The sequence below is a fragment of the Sceloporus occidentalis genome, unplaced genomic scaffold (assembly GCF_023333645.1).
Source record: "Sceloporus occidentalis isolate IW3139 unplaced genomic scaffold, rSceOcc1.0.p SCAF_37, whole genome shotgun sequence".
Taxonomy (NCBI): Eukaryota; Metazoa; Chordata; class Lepidosauria; order Squamata; family Phrynosomatidae; genus Sceloporus; species Sceloporus occidentalis.
This window is the reverse complement of record NW_028317017.1, coordinates 8,400,458-8,426,162: the sequence shown is the minus strand read 5'-3', so window position 1 is coordinate 8,426,162 and position 25,705 is coordinate 8,400,458. Positions and strand designations below refer to the sequence as shown.

The 25,705-nt window shown below is 35.0% G+C and overlaps 1 protein-coding gene across 1 annotated transcript in view; it reads right to left on the bottom strand.

The window, feature by feature from the left end:
* ONECUT1 (one cut homeobox 1) overlaps positions 1 to 10,661 on the bottom strand; it is a 57,817-nt gene extending 47,156 nt beyond the window's left edge. Inside the window, exon 1 of the mRNA XM_089488235.1 lies at positions 9,581 to 10,661. Coding sequence (XP_089344361.1) covers positions 9,581 to 10,661 — 1,081 coding nt within the window. The remainder of the gene's footprint in view (positions 1 to 9,580) is intronic.
* Between the last annotated feature and the right edge of the window lie 15,044 nt (positions 10,662 to 25,705).

The window sequence follows — 25,705 nt, the reverse complement described above, 5'->3', positions numbered from 1 at the left end:
ATGTGTTAAGTTGAGGCGGCGTGTCCTCACTGAGCATGGTGTTGGCAGTACAAAGGGAGGCCAGGTTGCCATAGAAACCGTCTTCTGGCTCTCAGGACTAATATACGTGTATATTATAATTTCACAAGTTGCGTTACAATATCACCTGAAAGGTTTAATGGATGTTTGTAAATTTTAAGTTGGGATTTTCAGGAGAATCCAAAAGTGAAAATAAACACATGTCCTAATAGACAGAAATAAGGAAGCCCAGACCCCTTCTCCTTAAAACTTCCATCATGGAAGTTAAATGAATTATTTCCCCATCTAAATACACCTAAATCCTCTCGTCACATATTCCTTTATAATGACTGACTGAGCATGGGGAGAGCTCTCAGTAGATGAGCTGGATACTGCTTAACTTCACTAAAGCAGAAATTGGAGTTTAGGAGAGTCCTGGCTTTTGTGAAACATTTAAAACTGTAGCCTTGCATTGACCTGTACTGATGACCATGACGAATACATAGAAAACTGTGTTTATTTTATTTGATTTACGTTAATTTTCAGTGGTCACAGAAATCACTAAAATTAGCTGAGCAGAAACTCTTTGGGAGAAGTACAGAATGGAGCCTGACAGAAAAAATATGTAAAGAAGTACTTAACCCTTGTGGAGACATTTGGCACCAAGTGGTAGATAAATTCAAAACTCACAGGTAAATCACATGGTCGCCCCAATGCCTGCTCATCAATTATCTAATCTAGATGAGAAATGGGCAAAGGTTGGGTTAAGGATATAATTTTTCTAGACTATAATAACACTGCTAACAATCAAGTAGGACAATGTACAAACTCTTTATTTTTTTAATAAGACATGCGCTGATATCTGAACAAACACACAATGAGATTTCATGAGTTGGTTTATGAAAAATGTGGGAATATAATGAATTTGGGGACAGAATCTTGGGTTGCGTAATAAAATGTACTAGGTTACATAGTTTTGGGCCTTCACTAGACCTTTTCACTTAATCACTGATGCGCCATTAGCGTCATGGTCTGATGCTGAGGCATCCACATGACACTAAAACAGACACCTATCATGTGTTTTTAATCACTGATATTTTAGTCACTATTTACAAAAGGAAAACACTGCTACCTCTTATCATTCCGTTCCAATTCACTTCAGTGTGATTAAGTAAGTTCTCATGGGGTAAAAACAATGGCTTACTATTCACTGGTGTTTATTCATTAACAAAGTTACCTTAATACCACATTATGTGTTGTAGTCATAGGACTGAAAGTGAGCTAATGACCAGATATAGTTCAGTGACCTTTTAAGGGGTCACTCACTGCGATATCTCCTCTCACTTATTAATCATAAGTGCAGAGTTCATTACTTCTAATCTAAGGTCAAACAACCATAGTAGGGATTTACAAAAACGTATTCTGTGTAGGAAAGAATTCCTGGTAAAAAAATATCAGATATATGGTTAAACTAAATTATAGTCAATAACTTATCCCCAGCTCAAGTCAAGAAAATGTTTTTATTTTAAAATATGAACATATCTATGAAATTAATATTTGCAAATAAATGCATTACATAAATACCAGAATGATATGTTATGTTTTGTAACTTAGTGGGATTTCAGGATCCTGGGGCTGTATGAACTGGTTGACCCGCGGCATTGCATTATAGTTTCCCGCTCCTTAACACTATGACTCACACAATGCCTAGACAGGAAGATAAGTGAGCTGGCATGGACAATACCTGGATGAGCATGCAAGGATGTCTAAACTTCTTATTCTACAAAATCTATGTATCTAAGTGAGAGACAATTTACATTTTTTGTGCACAAACATCCATTATAATATTTACTACAAAATTGAATTGGATGATGACCTTGTGTGTATTGAATCTAATCAGTGCTTCTTGATCTCTTCATACTTGGAAGGATACATTATGTATGATCCTATACACTTCTCCCCATATTGCCATAAGCCTCAGACAGTAGCCTAGCTTTACAAGTTCTTAAGCCCCTTAGTTTTCCTAGAAAATATATTTTTTTTCTTCTAGTGTCTACGAGAACACATATGAAACTATGGTCCACGGCTATTATAGTATTTAATGAACAAACATGGCAATAGTGAGATTAAAATCCTTATACCCACATACTAATAGTAATGATGAATAAAAGGGAATTAATGTTGTTAATGGTTACAACATATACAAACTTAAAAAGTGGTTATTCATTTTTTTTTTAATCTTCATAGACAAATAAAATAGCATGGAGTAGATATACTCATCAGAGAGTAAGGTTTATCCCAATGTGAATTCTGGTCTGGGAATGACACATAATTACACATAAAATATGGTCTTTGAAAAAAAACGGGGGGGGGGAGGGTTGAGGAGGTTACATAGAATTTGACTCAAATCTTAATCAGTCCTTGGTCTCATCTTCGACTCAGTGTAGCCATATGACTCTACAATGTATTTTTAAATTCCCTCACTGTATTAACCTCTACCACTTCTGCTGGGAGGCTGTCCCACTTATCTACCATCTTCAATGCAATGATTAAGGCTTTCCTAACTATAGTGTGCCAGGTATATATATATATATATATATATATATATATATATATATATATATATATATATATATATATATATATATATATGATCCCATCCATACTACACTTCATACCAACAGTTAAAATATAGTTAAAATAACCTTCATATTTTAATAATAAAGTAAAAATATTTAGCAGCACTTTCCAAGTGGTGATTGAAAGGTTTTTGTTGAAGTGAAAATGCATGGCTAAAAACTTTGCATGAAAAGTGTTACATATTGGATGTACAATTTTTAGGACTATGCACCAGAACTGCTAGCTATAAAAAACCCTTAATATCAAGGCCTGGAATAAATAGCACATTGGGTTAGCAGCCTACTCGATCATAGTTTATATAATCCGGACAGTCTGCAGCAAAGCGAAACTGAAACAACATCAACAGTGGAGACATCATCTGGCCTGGGGGGGGCATAGTCAAGTCGCCTATTGACAAAGGAAATCAGAACATATTTGAGCTACAACATTAAAGCCATGAAAAGAGGCTGCATAGAAGAGGGGCCCCATAATGGAGGCAAAAAAGATTAACCTCGGCACTTTTGTATTGCAGTAAAACGTGGCCATCTCAGAGGGCAATCAATGCTCTTCCTCCCTTAGCATCCCTCCCAGGATAATCAACACATCCTCCAGTAGAGTTTTATAGACATATGAAACAAAACTGTCTGTTTTTGTTTGATTAATCCAGTGGTATGACTGGTAATGTAACTACTAGACAGTTTATTACTGCCTGTGAGTGATAAGTTCTGAACGTACTGAAACTTGACAGAAGACCAAACCTTTGATATCAGCGAAGGGCAGGAGATTCAGAATAAATGCAGAACATGGACTATAAACACATAAGCAACTTATTGTAAAACATTAAGAGTCGATCTCCCCACCACATAGTATGAAATAAAATAAGTAATAATGTTAGATTCTAAAGTAAGGTGTGAGGATTCGGTTTCACATAAAATAATGTTTTGCTTGTCAGTAGGGCATAGTACATGTTATAGGAGTAACAGTAACTCTCAGATTACCAATGTGTGTATAGTCAGGGCTATATTAGTGTGTTAAACCTTTAGCCTCTAGACTTGGCTGTACAACCCTCAGAAATTTACAAATAACCCGACATAATATTTATTCGCTATTCTATTAGTAGTAGGTGAGTTGAGTTGAAATACTTTATCTTATTTTATTACAAAATGCCAAACAATGAGAATTTCTCCTGCAAGAAGTACTTCATAACGCATAATTAAATCACTTAATAAATGTTACTGAATTGCCTATACATTATTCAACTCTGGTCTTCTTGCAGGGCAACCCTACTCTGGGGTGGGCCCTTTATATTCATAGTAATTATTAGTAATTATTGAATCCCATCATTAGAAGGAATAAAAAAAAACATGCTGAGAGTTACTTTATTGTCAAGTGCCAACTTTCCAGTCCAAGCTACCATCAAATAAATATTGTTTATAATCAGAAACAAAATGATAAAGGAGTGTAGGAAGTAAAAAGGGTGTTCATCCAGTGGGTAGTGTAGGCTAGTATGGTATCAGTCTGTGAGAGTTTACTGCACCATATATTTCTATGTATGGGTAAGACATAAGAGGAAGAATGGTCCACACATTACAGTTCCATATAGGTGAACCAATACATTAAACAGCACTTTATAGGACAAAAATGTTCTTAACCCTTTTAGTGCATTTGGCAGAGAAAAATGTGTGATGTAACAATGAAAAGTAGCGTATTTGAAAGTACACAGCTGTTTTCCACCAGGCTGGGGCAAACATGTTACATTTACTTTATTCTCATGAGTTGGTTTGCACTCCTGAGAAGGTGACTGCTGTCAGATTCAACAAATTAAGTTGTAAAGAGAAAAGAGTAAATTATTCTCAAAGCTATGAAGCCTAAACATATCCTATACTTTTTAGCACAGACCTCCAATTACTTTATAAATATTATCTATTATATCAATATGTTTCATAAAATATTGCGCTTTGGATCAGTGTTTTCTATTTAGCATTTCCACATGTCTGTTTAGCATTCTTTTATACACAGTTCTTCACAACCCTAGCTCTGTTATCATGCCCTCTTTACTGTGTTGCAAAATACCAGATAACTGGTACTGTTTACATTTCTCTGTTGTGTGAGTGTGTGTGTCAAAAATTTCAATGTAAACTCATCTGAACCATGAATATTATGACATCACTTATATGAATTGCATTCATGTGTATGGTGAAATGGTTGGCAACACACACCACAGAGGCACTGATATACTAATAAATGTGAAATGTCTATATTGTCTAAAGGTATATGTGTGCAATAACAAAATGAGACTGCCTACATGGATGGGAGATTTCTTATTCTAAAGCTATAAGAACAAAAAAAAAAAAGTAATCCTTTGACAAAAGTGACATTTTTATTATTGTTTTGGGGGTGATGTTGTCCTAGGGGATCACTCTAGTCTGTGTTTATGCTCTCTGTGGCAATGTATTTGTAATATGTTGGTTTTCCCCAAGATAGGGACACCTACAATCCAATGTATATCAGAACTGCTGTCTGTGGCAAATACCAGAGATAGCAAAGAGAACTTATCCCATAGGATATATCCATCATAAGTTGGTTGTTGATTACTGTTTGTCTATATTTTAATATGTGGGTATACATGTACATGTATACATGTATGTGCAATATATATATATATATATATATATATATATATATATATATATATATATAACCTTATTTTCCATGCCAAATATAAAGTTGCCCCACAAAATCATCAGCCTATGCACTAATGACAGGCACAGGTTGTATACTAGATCACATATGTTAATTATACATATATTTCCCTTGCTATACAATTGCAGGCATCAATATTTTCTGTTTGAATTTTTGGATGGATAATTGAAATTATATATAATAGTATCAGTATACATTTGTAAGATATAAAGTGATCAGAGACCTTAACATTTTCCTGTAGGCCACATCTATTATGAATGGCTACATAGTGTTTACTTTCCTTTGCAATAAGCAGAGAACAAATGAATGTTCTCAAATATTATTATTATTATTAGATTGTATTTAGATTTATTAGTATAATCATATTTTGAAAATATGAAGAGTATATTCCATCTATAAAATAAAGTTAATTTGATTTTTTCTTTCCTTGCTTACAGCCAAAAAACACTTTCTCATTCTTCTGATTATTTCTTTCTACCACTACTTTCTACTACAGTATTAATTTCACATTAGTTCATTTGGAGCACATGCGTAAAACAAGAATATATATTAAAAAAAAAAGATTTTTGGGTAATATATAATTTTATAGCAATTCATATTTTTATTTACTCCTATGAATACCTCTGATGTGACTTCCATGCTGTGCTCCAGTTCTTACTAGAATTAAAGTGTTAAGCTTAGACTCATATGGGAAATTAAACACATCTTGTATGGTTTCTGCATTATTCTGTCAATAACACTCAGATCACTAAATTACTGATCATTGGAGAAAGGTGAACTTGCATTGTCAGATAATTGTGTTCATTCTGGGGAAAAAAGGGCCTCCAATGAAAGTGAGAAGGAAATCTCACTGTATAAAGAATATAAATCTAAACGGGAAGTCTCACAGATTATGGGAAAAAAGAAATATGTCCCCAATGTATTTAGAAGTAATGTTTTGAGCCAAAAAATAGTACAAAAGCAACATTTGGAAACCCATAGAGGACACTTAGGGCAGAAAATCATTGTAATGCCAACAGTAGTCCAGACAAATGTGAACTGACCAGCAGGTCTCAGGACACCGACCCAGATTACTGAAGCAGCCCATATACAATTATATTCTTATAAAAACAAAGATTTCATAAAGCTGGGAACTTATACTTACAAGACAAAGCTATAACTCGATTATATTAAAAAATATATACAGATAAAGCATACGAAAAATATCCCAGCTCACTATATATATATATATCCATGTATATGTACATACACACTTATAATTGAAGGTGTGTGGCAGCATGTGTGTGCCTTGCATTTTAATGAAGACAAATCCATATAGCTTTAAATATTGGAATAATGTTGCTTGAACACACAATTGGTATTCAATAATCGCTTTCCGCAGTGTATTACTTGATATTTCTACCACTGTTGTCACAAATTAGAAAAGAAACAGATTTACAAATGTGTCAAATATGTGTTAAAAATAAAACAAGTACACGAATTTTCAATATTATCCCTTTAAGATAGTCGGAGGTTTAGAAATAATAATAATGATAATAATAATAATAATAATAATAATGTTAAGTATTATTATCATTGTCATTATTAAAAGTATTAAATGTCGATGGTGCTTCTCCATAGTTTCACAAAAATGACCCTTATTTATTTATTATTTTTTAAAGAAAAGTTAACATATCCTTTTCAGCAAATAATGTTAATTAATTGCAGACCAGTAATGAATAATTTACGGGTGAATGTTTTTCTGGGAAATACAAAAAGTGTATCGCTTGATATAACTCGTTTTTCTATAATAAAATATCACAATATCCCCATGTATAATATTTAATTATAATTGTTTATTAAAAATACATATAACAGCCTATTGTGATGAAACAAATAAAATCGGTGTTACCATCCCTAGATATTTCACAGACGTATGTGTGCATGTATTATGTACACCTTGTTGGATTCGATCGCTACATTAACATTACATTGATCAGTAAAAAAAGTAATAATAAAAATAATATATAATACACAAATACACTAAGATTTATTAAATAATCTAGGTGAGGATTTCTATTTAATAATTAGAACTATCTGATTAATCGTGTTTGTGTGTGGCATTGTATGTATGTGTGTCTGTGTGTTTGGACACTAAATTCATTTGTATTCACACGGTTCCCACTCTCCAGTAGACACTTTAAATAACGCCAAGAAGGGGATCCTACATTCTAATTCAAGCAGTTGTTTCCGCTATTGATTCATGTAAATAAATGGAGATTTCAGCTCTGCCAAATTGTAGTAAAAATACACTCCGAATCGAAGACAGATTCGTCTTGTCAATCGTTCCCTGCACGGGGATCTGGAGAAGGCACACAGCTTTTTTAAATGCAACCGGGCTGACTTTATTTTCTTAAAACTCTAGCTATCCTCATTTTCGGGACATTTTTAGCTTATGTTTTTTAATATTATTTTTTCCCCATTTAGTATAATCCATTCTATTAATAATACTACGAACTAACCTTACATATAGTATACTAATAATGTGACTGCATATATTTAACTTAGAACAATATTAATTTAATAATGTGTGAAATAAAATAAAATAAATTACATTTTGCTTTTTCTATAGTGATTGACAGAGATAGTTTGTATGTCAGCAGCCTGTACATTAAGCTCCCCCTCCCACATACATACTCAGGTGGGCCTACACAGAGCTAGATCTTTTCTAGAGCCACATAGGGACTATAATAAATCCACAGTCAGAGCCCAAGCAGTAACAGGGCACTTGGAGCATGGATCTGGCCCTTCCCTTTTTTTGTCTGTAAAAGCCATCACTGCCACTGACAGCACCTCAGATTAACTGCGTGGCATTCTCCGGGGACATATTAAAAGACCTAAGAGTTAATTAACAAACCCTCACATAAGGCACCACTTTATGTTAAATTCAATGATTATTAAAAAAAACCAAGTACACAAAACAGAACTGTGATTCACAGGTAACCAAAAACTGTGCAGTGGTGAATATATTCTAGACACAAGCAAAACACTGCGCTTTGCTTTAGATTATAGGCAGCCTTGATATTAGAATGTGTATATATACATATCCTCTCAGGTATGAGTACAGTAAATCAGCATCCCTGGAGCAATCCCTTGGAACAACACATCAGCCCTGGATGGCCTCTATTCTCTGTCATCCACAAAGGATTAAAAAGGGAATCCTTTCTGGAGCTGCATTTCAGGAAAGTGTCATTTAGTGCCATGTATATGGGCTCAGTCACTCACATTGTCACTCATCAATGCTTTAATCAATAAACAAAATTTGCATAAGGGATCAGAATATAACACTGGGAACCTATTCCACTGATCAATATATCCTTAAAAAAACTCCTGGCTACAAATGTTTTATTGGTGTAGAAACTGGCAATGTTCACATGGGGATTAAAATACCGTGTTGGTGGGATTTCACAAATAATATAGGGACATTATTATTCAAAGGCTGCAGTATTCCACTGACTCACTAACTACAGGTCTCTCCTAGTATTGATTTATCGATGAACAGATATGTATCAATCAATCGATATTAATTGTTTGACAAAGACAATGGGTGGTAGATAAGACCACAGAGGAGATAGAGGGAAGCTCAGTATTGGGTTGGAACCATGATTTACTCTATTTTCTCGATAGCATGCCAAAAAACCTAAAGTATAAAGGTAACCTTTTCATTTTGCAATAACATATTATATTAAATGTAACAGCAGGAAGAGGACTTTATGAAATGATGGTTTGATCTTCTGTATCAGATATGAAGACCCGTTGTCTGTGCAGCAATGATGATAGGACAGAGGAAAATCTTTTCAAGCTGAAGCTAAGGTTAAATGATGGTGGGGAGATGGCACCTTGTCTGTTCTAGAAGGATATAGCAGGTCCTTTCTGTAAGATGACAGAAATCGCAGATGTCCCTTTTCAGGCATCTAAATATAGGTACTTCATTGACATCTCGCATGGTCACTGCATTAAGCCTGGTCATTCAATGGGGTTGTAGATAAAAAACTAGAAGATGATGTCCATAAAACAGAATGTCCAGTATAGGTACAGTAGTGGGACCTAAGTATTCTAGACTGGGGGTATTCTGTTATTACAATGGACGTTAGAGCATACATTAAATAATATTGCCCCCCACACACCACCGGGTTAAAGAGTACAGAAGAACAATGAATGTGTAGTAGAGAGGGTGTCCTTATGGGGTAGAGTGTGGGGTTTAGATGGGCATCATCCTTACCTGCTAGCCTGAGTGCTGACATTCTCTGGAATTCAGGCTCCTGGAGCCATTTCCACATTCTGCGAAAGGTCTCCCGGCCGGATTTCAGTTTGCTCCAAGGTTTGGGGTTCCTCAGTAGGTCTGAGAGGGTGCCTTGGGACCGGCACAGCACCCTTTGGGCAAAGATCGCCTGTGGAATGCTATACCGCTTCAGCTCAGTGGTGATTCTCTGAGCTACTTCTTTGGTATTGATTTCCTCCATTTGCCCTGAATTACTTCCATTGTTGACTTGTGATCCAGTCATAGAAGAATTTTGCTCCCTGGTGGATCCCAGAATCTGCCCGTGACTCTGGGCATTTAAATGGGCATGAGGGTGATGCGGCATCCCGTTGATAGGCACCATGCCCGCAGATGGCGGGGTAAGATGTTGATCTCCATGCCTCGACAGCATGGCAGGGTGGTGGGCTTCAAACCCATTTGGGGTGAGCATTTTCTCTGTGGGCATGGTGGCACTGGGGTGAGCGTAATGGGGCAAACCTTGCTGGGCATTGTGGATGCTCCCAAGACCAGATCCGGATAGAGGTGATAAGCTTTGCCCCATACCGGTTACCTCCTTGTGGTAAGGGGTGTAGAGATTGTTCATAGATGCCAGACCCCTGTCATCCCTCATGAGCGTGAAGCTGCCGCTTACGTTGCCCGGTATCCGCTGGTGAGGGTGATGATGGTGGTGATGGTGGTGGTGGTGATGTGGGAATTTGTCCGACACGGTGGATATGGGTGGTAAAGGCTGCAGGGGTGTCAGCGTGGTGTAGGTGCTGCTCATGCTCATCCCAGGAGGGGTCTCGCAAGCCATGGTCATGGTAGGATGCAGTGGCCCCGTTAGTGCATGGTCGGGGGGTCTGTGGTGGTGGTGGTAATCGCCGCCGTCCAGTATCGAAGCCATGCCCATGGATCTCGGATGTGCAGACAGGTGATTGTTTCGATGGCTCACCGAACCCCGGTGGTGCGGGCTGCTGTTCATCAGATCAGCGGCGGCTGATACCGACTCATGGCTCACCCCGTGCAGATCGCCAATATTGTCCATGGTCAGCTGAGCGTTCATTATTATACGTGCAGGCTTGTGAACAACACATCTATCTGGCGTGCTATAGAAATAATAAAGTCCCTGGAATGCTTTACAGTGGGAGCCTGTCCTCTTTAGCTATTTTTAATGTTTTTTATATATATATAATATCTCCCTTAGCTTTAAGGCCCGCTCTCCTTCATGAGAGCAGCAGTGATTGGAGTCTGCTCATCCCCCTCGCCATCTCTTGCCATGTCTCTCACTGCCTCCACTGTGTATGGTCACACAGCTGCCCCTGGAGCAGCCAAGGCGTACTGCGCATGCGCACTGTAGATCGCTCCCCTCAGATAGCGCTCAGCTCGTCGTGACATCACTATCCCTCCGCTTACCGTGTCCGCCCCAGCCAACGAGTGCGAGGTGCAGCAAACAAACGGAGAAAAGCCTCTCGCACGGGCAGTTAGAGGCGGTCAGGCGTAGTATTAGAATAGAAAACAGCGCTTAAAATGCAAACTTCGCACACCTCATCTGCCCCGGGCAGCTCGTGTCTTTTACCCACCGGCACCTTTATACTAAAAGTAGGCAGGAGTGCCAGGTGTTTCTGTTAACCTTTTAGATGCCAGCATGAATCCCTATTGGACAGCATTTTAATAGTGATACTAATGTGTATCCTAATAAAAAAAAAGTTACAACTACCTTGGGGCTAACTTGTGGAGCACATGTAAATGCAATTATTATTATTAGTTGTACTGTATTATTGTTGTTACTGGTGTAATTATTATTGTTATATCAATATCACTGTTACTATTTAATGCAAATGCGATTTCAATTAGACAGATGTCTAATGAAGTTAGAAATCAGGTGGTGGATACATAAAGCAATCACACCTACTCCCCACCTCAAACATGGGCGAGCTTAGTTGCCTAATTCCACCCCTCCTATTTGGTGACTTTGCATTATAAGTACGTGTGTCCTCTCTTATTGAATCCTAATACGAACTTCCGGGTTTCCCCAACCACAGGTGCTTAAAAAAACACAGCAAACACGCAAATCAGACTCACATTTATTCAGCCCACTCATCAGCTGAGCAGGTGCTTCTGCTATCCCCAAGTAATCACAGTGAGTGGGATTTTACTTTTTTTTTTTTTTAGCTCACTTAAGATCCCTTATATGCCCCTAATGTAATAATAATTATAAATGCTAAAATGTTTTCGTCACACACACATACTTAATTTATATATATGTACACATATGTGTGTGACGGTAGAAACATATATATATATATATATATATATATATATATATATATATATATGTGTGTGTATGTGTGTTCCATATATATAATTGTTTATATATTATTATAAAATATGAAGTCCACCACATAAGCGCCTTATTAGACCCCAAACAAAGCCGAATCATATATTTATTTTTTTGAGCCAAAAATCTTTTTTCTGTTCCAAAAAGTGTCATTTTGGTGAATCCCGTGCCACTGTGGGATTAGAGGAGATTGTATATCTAAACAGAAGCCACATGCAGCTGTTCAGAGAAGTATAGGATTTTTCTGAAAGCAAGGACAGATGTGTCTATTGTGTGACCCTAAGCGACAGAAGATCGCAGCGCCCTAAATGTCCTTTCATTTGGTCCAAGCCCAAAAGAGATGCAAGAGGGATGCAATTCGGGGTCAGCCGATTAACCATTTGCTGTCTGAGTTTCCAATAATCACAGTTGTAGATTAAATGTAAAAAAATAAAGCTTGTTACTTGTTTATTCTCTTAATGAATAATTTAACTCACTAAAGCTTGTGTACAAAAAAGGTTCTTTTGTTTCAGAAAAAAATCACATAAATAAAATATAATAATGTGATAATTCGTGTTTTACTTCTCGATAGACAGCATCGGTCTTGTACATTGATACCAATATTGAAAGAATTGTATCGACTTATTATTATTTATTTGTTGTTTTGCGCGACCTATCTCTTTTGCTGTGCATTAGTGAAGACCTTGGATAAAAGCCAAGCATATTCCAAAAACAACAAAACGATACTAAAATTAACCTTGAACGAAACACATTTAAACAAATCAGAGAAAATCAATCACAGTTAACGTGCCAGCCAACTGTTAACCTACACAATAATCTTCATCTATCCAGAAGCTATATTTAAAGATCACTTACAAAAACACAGAGATTCGAGAATATTTATTTGCCATAGATCGATATAAGGGTGAGATCACATTAGTAAATATATAAAAATATATAAAATCAACCCATTCCCCTCCTCCTTTAACTATACGAACACAGTATATAATATATATATTTATATTTACATATATATACACATACATAAATACATACATTAATCAACCCATTCCCTGCTTCTTTACCTATACAAACACTGTATATAACCTATATATCTTTATATATACACACACACATATATATATATATATATATATATATATATATATATATATACATCCCTTGCTCATTAACCTATTCAAACACTGTATATAATCTATCTATCTATATATCTATCTATCTACACACATGTATTTATATATATATATATATATATATATATAAATATTTATATACATACAAACCCCCCCCCTTTTTACCTATAAAAGACTAAGCAGCAAGATCTGAACACAAAGTATGATTAGAGGTGATTTCGGTGAGGGGCTGCTGACGCCCCCATATCCCCCTCTCTTGCTGCCTTGTGTTGTAGGTGACAGCTTGCACTGGTCAGTGGATGGAGGTCTCTGCTCTCCCCCAAAAGGCAACATGTCAAAGGTGACGCGTGAAGACTCCAAAAGCCAACAGCTGCCAGCTGGACACATGGATTTTTGCCTCCCTTAGCTCGAGGTTTCTTGCAAACTTGCCCATCCACAAATATATCTAAATCTGTCACCGTAAAGGGGGAAATAGGAAAAAGTACGTCAAAAGTAGGAAAACATAATAATATTAATAATAATAATACCCAATAAATTCTTTGCAATATACCATATATTTAATACTCTTAACTTTAGTCTTAAGAATAGTTTAAGGAAAATTTTTCAAAGAATTAAGTATATTGATTATAATAATATGCTGTAATATGTATGCTTTTGTACAACTAATAAATACATTAATAATAATCTTCATTTCCAATATACACAACATACCTGTATGCATATTATAGAAATAGGCATATAATCATATATCATTATATTATTGTTATTTTTCTACAGAGTTTTTCATCAATATTCCACCTTCGTTGGAAATTGTAACAAGAATAACACAAAAGAGCAGATACACACATAGATTGAAAGAATTGATCAGATTTTGGAAGGATTGCTATATAATTTATCAAGAAGTATATGCACACAATGATTAATGTACAGGTAAAGACAGGCTTGTGGTTTAATAGTACACTCATATTATATATTGTCTGAGTGCTCATTATGGACACACCATACATGATGGTAAGGATTGTGTAGGTGAAGGCAAATTCATGGAGACAGTCTGGGGTAAGATGCAGAACTCAGAGGGTATTAGGAACATCTGCTCATATTCTCATAGCGGTCGATATTTCTCATTCACGCGAGTGTCTTTCTGCTTTCCAATAGGGGAAAATTACACTTTTGTTAAGATTCATTCAAGCGGCCTTCATGTGAGTGTTTGACTCTTATATCTGACCAATCGTTCTGTAACTACCCTCACCTATATACCTACCATGAAAACACCTATGCCCACTAGCAGGGGGTTCAAAATGTATTCTATGTGTATAATATACATTAAATATGTCTTCTCTCTATATACACATATTATGTATACCTGCACATAGGTTTACATACAGTTATATTAAAATATTTACATATATATTTTGGATCAGCTGGACTAGCCATTCATATATTCCATTCCCTTTCCATGTTACCCTTGTAATGTATTGCGTTTAAAATACAATATAAAATACTGTATTAATTATTATTATTATTTATTAGTAGTGGTATTATTATTAATTATTATTATTCAGTCCACTTGATTATATATTTATATATATTTATACGGAGGTATATTTTGCTGTTCCGCAACATACTAATATTTTGTGTTACTGTGTTTTTGTCTTAACACAGGGATGGATCACAATGAACTTACACACCTATACATCTGTATTGTTTTTAAAATTCACGGTCTTGGAAATCGTAGATGTTGTGTTGTATGGGGCGTCTGGGTCAATAAAATATTTTGAAAGTTAAAAATTTCTCAATTTCAAGATAAACTATACTAAATATGGGAGGAATCGGCTGTAATCTTTAGTTAATCAATGTAAACTGTTTGTTACCGTGTGTAACATACACTCACTATTCCATTATTGTGCCATCTCACACAATACCTTTTCTATTTCTGTCATAATTATCTTTTACCTATATACACCCCTAAAACATGGAAATATATATATATATATATATATTTCCAATGTACACAACTGATTATGCCTTCTCTTTCCCTCTGTCTGCCCATCTATCCAGCAATTGTGTCTGTCTATAGGGGGCTTGGAGGAGAACTTCTTGAAGTACAAGTTGCAGACTCACAATGTGGCCCTACTGACTTCAAAACTTTAAAGTAGTAATACTGAAAGAGACATAGATGTCTGTATTAATTATTTATCTACTGATGCCTTCCTTAGTTTCTGAGTTATTATTAATTAGGCGCCTCTAGTCTTTGCACAGAGAGCTCCACGGGACTAGTTGCAGCTTTAAATATGAATTAAAAGCAAATCCAGGCTACTGTAATGCGAAAATGATTCCATGCCTTGCATGGCAGAGATGAATAGCTGCTGGAATCAATACTGTGAAGCTATGCTGCAAACGACAGGGTTATTGATAGCTTGTATTAATGATGTTAATAATGGAAAAAGCAAAACAAAACAAGATCAATGAATAAACTTTTTATTTTCCAGAAATGCAAATAATAAACAAATAGGAAAATACATGAATTAATCTCAGGGAAAAAATGTTGAAATATGTGCTTATATTTAGGTGAATTTTCCCCAAACCTGTTGTCTATTAAATGATTAAATAAATCGTAATACAGGTTACTGCATTGAAACCTAGATTATCCAGAATCGGTATTATGTCCCATCACAACAGCATTGCAATGTACAAGTAATAGAATTTCGAGCTTTTTTTCGAAATTTTGCCTGAAACAAATTGAAACGTCTTTAGACAATCTCGTTTATGTCTTTCTAACTATATAATTTTTTAGTACAATATGTAAGTTTTAACGCCATTTAGAATTACAATTTACAAAATAAGAATCTTTCGTAAAATTACGAACGAAATACGAGTTTATAGAGAGTTTGGAAACGTGAATCGACCTTTCTTTAATGTTATCGAAGATCTGACCGAGGAACTTTAAGTCTCCTAATTATTGTCTCCTAGAACTCATATTATATTTCCATATTTATACTAATAATAGTAGCGTACCTTGATTACAAATAGATCAATATATTCAATACTCTGTTTTTATAGTAAAATAAATAGGGTTGTCAGGCATTAGCATTTTTTTTACATATACAAACCCATTTTCTATCTATCTATCTATCTATCTATCTATCTATCTATCTATCTATCTATATCCATTACTGTTCCTGATTCATCTGGATAAGTTTGTTCGATTTTCAATATTTGCAATAAATTCATTGGAAGATTTTAATTAATAAAATCTTCTTTTTTTTTTTAAGTCAGTCTTTTGAGGTAAGACTCATTGCATTGGTTTATTTCATATAAGGTGACTTGTATGTATGTAATACATGCAACAGGGAAATGATGGCGTTGCCTGGAAACAATGTGTAGTTTTCTTGTTAAACAAGTGGCAGTATCATTGTTTAAATATCAGAAGGTTGAGACTCTACACAAAAAAAGTTAAAAATTTCCAAATGACACTCAGAATGATTGTCAGCTTAATCTACTGTCTCTGTCTTCCTACATTTTGTAATCTTTGTTATAATAGAGTGATAAGGATAGCAAACATTTAATACCAGGCACATGGTTAGTATTGGAACCAAGTATACTTTAAAAAAAAAAAAGCAAATGCAGTGTCCCAGCTAAAAGAGTACATTGATTTAATTGTAATTTTAACCACACACTGGCTGAACCTAAAGTCATTTATAGTAAGTGATTTACTAAAGTAAACACACTAAGGATCCAGGAATCTACATTGGAAATGCCCACTTACAAAGAAGGTTAACATCAGGGGGAATAAAACAAAGGGGTTTATTATTCTCACTCAACCAACACTAACCTAAGAGAGATATTGGATTTTTTTGATAGAAGGTGAATAGTGCATAGATAGATTTTTAGCAACAATGTGATGGGATTAAACAGCCTCCTATCAACATGGTTAGATAAATCACTTCTAGGATTCACACACACAAAATACAATTGTTTAAATATAGATTAAAACATTATGGGGTCCTCTTCAGGAAAGACACGAGCCACAGTCTGGATACTTCTTTGGTAGTCATGGAATAGGGAAAAGACTAATTAATGGGAAACAATAAAAATAATTATTGCAACAGCACGTGTATCTTTTCATGCAGTCTGCATTTTAGATCAAAATTATATATATATATATATATATATATATATATACACATACATATACAATCTATTAAATACCAACTGCGAATATATTCAAAGTACAATTAAAATCGGTCCTACATTTTCTTATTGTAAAAACAAAATAAAACAAAAATAAAATAAAAAATAAGATTCCAGAAAAATAATAAAATGATTTAAAATGAATACGTGCCATTGTAATAGGAACTATGCACACATTACATACGGAGGTATAATATACCTGGACTGGAATATGTGCATGATTTTGTGTTAATATTTTTGGGGTTCCATGTTTAATTCTGTTCGAAAGAGAAAGTGATTTTTGTATCCCCCAAATTTACTGGACGAAATCACACGGGTTGGTATACATTTCCTGGTAACTACATCGATGGAAAATTCCCCTACATACAACGGATCCGTTGAATATTTATTTTTTTCTTGCCACAAATTTCAGATGTTCTGAACATGTACATAGGAGTTAAATTATATCCTAAATTATACCAAACAACAGTGGACATATGAGGAATAATTTCTAGTAGCAGAGGCCAGTTAGATACTGCAGATATCACTCCATTCAGCAAAAATCGATGTGGAAATTAGATTTATCATCTTCTTATATGGGTAAATTGAGATCAGTTACTTTCATTTTCATACAAACACAGAAGAAAATATATTTACTTCTAATAATGCACTATATGTAGAAGTAATGGTTTACACATGTTTTCTTTTTACTTAAAAAAATTGATATTCGTATGTTAATATTATTGAATCGGTCATCTAAAAAGTTCAATTTTACCACATCACAATTAATTGCAACAGATTTTAAAATCAAATGTCAAAGAATTATGATGCTGCCAACAATTACATACATAAATTACACTTAATTTCAGAGAGAAAAACAAATATATCTATCTATCATATTTGTTAGTTGATAGACAGAATCTCATGGCTAATTATCTTATTTTCGGCTACCCACAGATCTATTTTAAAATAAGCAAACAGAATAACGTTAAATAAATAACTAAAATCTATATTCCAGGGACGTTTTATTTTTTTAGATTTCTACACAATCACTTATCCCATTAACCCGTTCTGACACTATAATATCGTCAATACATACTTCCTCCTAGATTATTATAGTTAGAATTATGAACTGATTTTAAAAAAATAATATTATACGAAGTACACAAGGTGCATGTGCTCTCACCTAATTAGTAAATAATTAAAAAAAACAAGTTGGGGCGCTCTCTTGAGTATCAGCCTCTGGAACAAGTTTTTCAATATTTGTGCATCTAAATATATATATATATATATATATATATATATATATATATTTTTTTTTTTTTTATTATTTATTTTTTTACTATAATACAAACTGATACCAGTGGAAATTGTAATCTGACAGACATTTTAATGGCTGGGCGAAGCTCGCCTCCAGCCTGCTGTGCAAAGCATCACATCTAACAGTGGAGCTGAACTATTGATTAGCACGTCAAACCTCATCATAAATTTTCACTGTGCCTTAACAAAACAAATAAGAAAAAAAAAAACAAATAATAAAAGGGCATATATATATATATTATATAGAACCCCCATATCAATGTATATAAGGCTATATATATATATATAATTTTGATTTGACAGTATATATGTTATAAGTATTATATTCTTATGATCTGCTACATACCTTGTCTATAAGGAATTATAACAATTGCCACATATATTTGGGAACCATATATGTACTCCAAGCGTCATTTCCGTTTCCACTATATCACTTAAATATTATCATTATAACTGATAGAGTGATCTAAAGGGCTGCAATATTTCAAGCCAGACCAGCTATTTATCTACTCATTTTTCGCATCCAAGTTTTTTTTTTTTTAAAACATATATACATTTAAATTACAGTTTACTAAATGATAAATATGTATTCAAATACGATTTTATATTATTATGTCCTTCTCATATGCCAATAATACCTATACGTCATCTGCCACATTTACTGCGAATAATAACTATAAAAAAAAGAATAGTCAATCTATGTATCAAATTATAGTTGTGGTTTTCCTCTAGAACATAATACTTGTAACAGACTAACAATCAAACATGGAGAGACTTATATAAAGCAACGTATATACAGAAGTTAAGTTACAGATAAATGTTTCACTGCTTGCTAGTTAACCCCATATATATATATATATATATATATATATAAATCTTATTCATTGTACAATTATAAGAAAATGTCTTATTGTACCAATAATGTTATATAGTTGTTTACCAAGTTAAATAAAACTGGTGTTAAAATTTGCTACCGACACAAATACATTTACAATCACACGTTTTGTTTCTTTTCGTCGCACAAAAAAACAACAACCCACATCATATACGGTATATACAAACAGTTAAAACCTATGAGTGACAGAGACCAACTCCCGGCGCTCCGCCCCCTTCCCCTCCCAATGGCTGAATGATCGAACCATCCCCTCCTGCGCCCAGCAACAGGGCAGCAAGGTCCCCAAATAATGCACCTGTGTCAAAGTACGAGAACACAAAGCGTCACACACGTAGCACGGCCCTCCAAAACCCAATTACACGTGCCCCTATTCCATATATATATATATATATATATATATATATATATATATATATATAAAAAAAGCAGGGTGTACAAGGGATGACCCCACTTATGATGCCCTGGAACAGAAGCTGTGATGACCTCTGCACCCGCTAAGCATCTTTTTGCATGCCTACTAATCTCAGCTGGGTACCAAATGTCATCCCTCCACCCCCCCCACGCCCCGCTGCCCTGACAGATCATTCAAGGTGTGCACACTCTCTCCTGGCTTCCTCGATCCCGTTACAGCAGCTCACCCCAGCGATCCATAGCACATTAGCAAATTTCATGGCAAGTTGCCTCTTTGACATCTCAAGGCAAGGTCCCTTCCTACAATTTGACCCTTTAGGAAACAAAGTATGAAATCTATCAGGATACGTAACAAAAAAAAAAAAAAAAGAAAAAAAGAGAAAAAGAATTTCATTAAAAAAATAAATAAAACACGCAAACAAATTCCATATAATATTTATTGGGGCTGTAGAAATAAACACAATATATAAATATATATATTATATATATATTATATATATGGAAGAGTTATACCTCATTGCAGCCTGAGACCAGCGGCACAGCCCAAAATGCCATATTCTCCTTCCATCTGGAGGCTGATGTTCTCTCTCCTCCAAGATCGAGATAGTATCCATTTCCAGGCAGCATCTTCTCCAATCATCTCTGCATTATAAATCCACCATCCTTATTTCCAAAGCTAAAGACATCCATTTTCTTTACCTGCCTTCTTTAAGTCTTAAGGATCCTGCATCCAGTGCAAATGAGAAGTAAACAGATGTGTATTGAAATAATAAGAAGAATAAAGCACTCGGCTAGTTTTTTTTCTCACCCTCTGCTCTTTTCTTTTCTTTTTTTTTTGGAGAGCCTTGCCTTGCATTTAAGGGATGCTTCTTGCATTTGAATAGCTGGCTGCCTTGTTATAGATCTGGAAGGCAATGAAAGAGAATCAGTATGCAAATTGTTTCGGTTACAATCGAAAGATTCGATCTGCAATAGCAGCCGAACGGAAGTTGTCAGCTCTCTCTGCACAAGGGCTGAATTTACCTCCTTCATCTGGGCCTTCTTGCTTGTGCATGATCTCTGGCTCTAATTAAAGAAAGCAATGGCTGCTGCTTGATCATTTAGTCTGGGTGTGGATGGATAACATTACATGGTATTTATTAGGCAGCAGGTGTTGGCGGCCCCCCCTCTGAAATAAAACATTTATAAATGGTTAAATGCTTACACTGAAATAAGTTGATTAGGTGAGCCCTGCCTGTTCGTGCAATATGGGCTTCGGATCAATATGCTTTTACTGTAACACCACTGATTGCTGGAATCACAGCTCTTAAAGGCGTACGAAGCTTTAGCATGGCAATGTGCACATAAAAAAAACACATTGACACATTCATGTGCTCATTCCAAGCCCAATCTTTCTTTGTCCACGAGAAAAGGAAAAAGAAAAGATGTCAACCAGCCCATCACATAGGTATTTATGATAAATCAGCAAATAATGTAGGGATCTTGATTACTGGATGTAAGCTGTGACATCATACATTTCTATATTATAAGGAAATGCTTATTTATTCAGAGCCCTTAAGGAGGAATCCTTACAGATGATGTCTATGTGAACTCCTTACTGGCACACAGTGTAAGAGCAAAAAGACAGGTGGAAATAAAAAGCTCAGAATACAGGCAGTTTAATAGCAATATAAGCAGGGACATTATTTCAGGCACTTTCCATAACTCAAGTATTTCATTGAAATCATAAATAACATTATTATTGTTATGTTTATTATTATTATTATTATTATTATTATTATTATTATTATTATTATCAACAATTTACTCAGCTTTCATAACAGTATGTTCACTCAAAGGGTATTGCAGAACTAGATTTGACAGGTTAAGACAAACCAATACATTATTATTATTATTAGTAATACTAATAATAGTATTATAGTTATATGTAAAGATAGCCTTACTCACAAGCTAACAATGTAACAGTCTGTGACCCAGGCACATAGAATTCTGCTAAACAATGTGTTACAATGTTGCAACCTTTTCCATGCATGTGTCTACGGTAGAGGAATTATATCAGAAAAACCCACAATACGTTTAACTTTCTATAAATCCATTAACTAGTAGAAGAACATACAGCAGGCACTTAAAAATAGATTTATATAGCAGGATTTTATGCCATTATGAATAAATACATTTTTGCATTATTATAGTTAATTGAGTCAATTTAGCTAAATGTGATCTAATTAATTTTCAGATCATGTAAAACTGTATTCACTGAAGATGCTGATTGTTGTTATAAATTGTCCTTATGTTTCATGGCTGAAGTGGAGGAATGAGCCACTGTATGACTTAATCTTGAAGAAGAGGGATGCAAAACTATAGCACAATGAACTTTGATAAGGGCAGCACATATTTAAATATACATCTCTAAGGGTCACCTGATTCATTTCGTGTGTTGCAAACATGTCTCATTTAATCAGAGGTATCAATCAAAATCACCTGTTTATTGTCTTCATGTGCAGTGCCATTCTTCACATTAAAAACAACACAATGGACCAAAACTGAAATTGATAATGTGGTGACCTTTTGCACCTCTGCTACTATCATTTCACTGACCCCAAGGACCTTTCCTAAACTAATTCAGGAGCCCTCTGTGCATGGCAGTTGGTGTCCAGAGGTGTGTGTTGCATATGAATAAATTGTTCATTCTTATTAAGACCATAACAACCAATTCTATACTTTTTTAGACAGTACACAATAATATTATGCCCACCATGCTGCACAAACATCCCTAAAGTCCTCATAACTGAAAGTCACTGGTACCTCATCGTTTTAACGTTAACTCAGTCATTTGCTAGCAAGCATTCCGCCAAATACTCAGAATTCATTTTACAATAATGCGGATTATTATTACCAATTAACATTTAGACAGAGAAGATAAGTCATTGGAGAACAGAATAATTCAATATGTATGGAATAGATTATTAAATTAACCATCACAAGATAAACAGATACAGCAGAAAGATGATACTTGAAAAATACAGGCAGATGGAAATAGGTACAATGAGGGGGGAAATAGGCATTGGCACCTAATTGGTTGGTTTGATTGAAAATACATATATTTGATAGACATACAGCAGACAGATGTATTACTAGCTACTCAGAAAGGTAACATAAAAAGATGAACTGCAGGAGAACTGCATCTTATTTATATAGAACCAACACACTGCCCAGCATTGTAAAATTGGTGGGTAATGACCCCACTTTTCATGGCATCCCACCCTTCACCCTCAGTTAATCCTTAGCCCATATACATATATATATATAATATATATATATATATATATATATATATATATATATATATAAAATATATCAGTATTCCTCCAGGTAGGATGTGGGGTGAATACTGCGAATGAGTGTGTGACTGTGAAGGCCCTTCCATCTATCCTTGTTGTACCACTGATGGACATCCAAGGGGTACATCTATTTGCGATGCATAAAGAGAACAACAAGAGTTGTGCAGAACCCTGCTTACTAGAACATGAACATGAGTTGTAATATACCTATCACTTTATCCACATCCCTCAGATCCCTCAGTTATGTATTTTGCAATGGTTTACACAACTCTAAACATCTAGCTAAATGTCAAATGTCAGCCTTGTATCAGAGGTGAAACCTCCAACTGGTGCAACATGCACCTAATACCCTACTGCTGGTAAAGATCACTCTACTATATAGACTATATATACAAAGAAAAAAATAAACACATATTTCATGACTCAACAACCTGGCTTACCAGCAAAGAGTCTTTTATCCATTTTGTAGCTATTCACCTTATTAACGGTGTCATTAAAGTTATAATTTAGCAGTCAATGCTTAATAACATATCCAAAGTGTGCTAAGGCTGCCTTTATTTGTTTTAGCCCACATATGTGTGTGAAAAATATAAACATTAAGCCTGGTATTGCTACAAGATTAAACAATAAATCCATTGCTTGTTTGTTTTTTAAATCATGTTTTAAAATACATTAAAATATTTGAAAAATAGGCTTCCTTGGAAAGAAAAAGTAACATCTTGACGGTCTTGTGTCTGATATTCAGGGCTCATGCTTCTGTGTGATCAAGGAATATTTCTCACAAGGCATGGGGCCGGAAGTCAAATAAAAAACCCACTAAGTAAACAAAAAGCTGGAGCAAGTCAGAGACTGTCACAGAGGAGTTGTTGGGCAACTGTGCTGACGTTTGTATATTTATGGCAGCCATGAACTATATCAGCAAGATTAATTATATTTAACATTCTGTAAAAAATGTGAATTATTAAAAGAACCGTCACAGACAGACAACTAATGATCACATAAGAATGGATTGAGCTAATAATAAAAATATTGTTTGTGCAGATTCATTGTTCAGCCAACCATTGGGTCATTACATGTCTGTAAGAGTTGATTGCTAAACAAACACGATGTTGAAGGGGATAGAAACAAAAGGGGTAGATGTGCACTCTGGCCTCATGGTTTAGACCCAAGGTCAATTCAAGGAAACCTAATTTACAAAGGTCACTGTCCATCAGCCTCAATGTACATTGTGATCCGGCTCTTTGGAGAAACAAATACTGATTTGCTCTTCTTTGCTACAGGCAAGTGCCACTTTATGGCTTCTGGCTCTCTAAGCTGACCATCTGTCATTCAATTAAGGTTTCAAGGCAGCTGATAGGGGAGCAGAGGGTCAGTGACCTTAGGACAAAGTGTCCTGCTGCCTCCAAAGAGAGAAGAAGTTCAAATGTTAAATGTTTGGCAGTGTTGTGAACCAGGCTCATGCAGTGGGCTTGCTTGCAGATCAGCAGCTCTTACCAGAGCTGAACAGAAGGAGGGACAGCATTAGTCATTAGCACTTACAATTCCTCCCAGAAGCAGCCATTACATGTGTGCTTTCTAAAGAGAGAAATGGTAATTAAATCCAACATGAGTACTCATTTAGTAGGCCCTGACAAGCTTTTTTGGAGTACAAATTAAAGCCACATAAGTGGATGGAAAACAAGACAAGTGGTCAAACAGATACAATCAGAAATTTGGCAAACAAGAAATAGAGATTTAATGGAATGGTTTGTAAACATATAAATATAGGGAGGATGAATACGAACACATTGATATCAGTGATAGCAACACCAGTGGTAACATAGGAGCATCCCTTAATCCATCCAATTATATTGTCACTATTCTATCTTGGATTATTATTATTTATTGATAAATGCAGTGCCATATTCCGACGCACCATACAATGAATGAACAGATCATAACAGGTAACTTATCACCTTAAAATTTGGACATTTTTGGGAAAAAATGTTTTACAATCAAGCTATTGTCAAGAAAAAATATTTCAAATAAACAAATTTGTAATTACTGCTAATACAAGGTCTCCTCTGCAATCACTGATTGCTTCCCAACACATCTATTGACTTATTACAGGTTTTCTTTTTTGGGGGGGGGGGGCAACATCTTATGAAGAGCTGTACAATAGGTAGATGTAACATGGGAATTAATTGTGTCAGCGCTAGACACATTTCAGCAATAGGAGAGATCTGCTCTTAATAACCTATAGCGACAGATGGAAAAGAACATTTTGCAGACTGCAGACTGTATATGTTATATAGGAAATAAGACCTTTTAAAATGAAACTAAATATATCTAATTCTGATTGGATGAGATTGCCTTTGTCTTGGAAGCACTTTTTTTTCCCTTACAAATCTGTCAGCTGTAAAATGTAAAATAATACTATATAATTTGCCACTAAAATATCCCCCACCCCAAACTGGGGACTATATGTGGGTGCGCGTGTTTTACAGATTTAGTATCTTC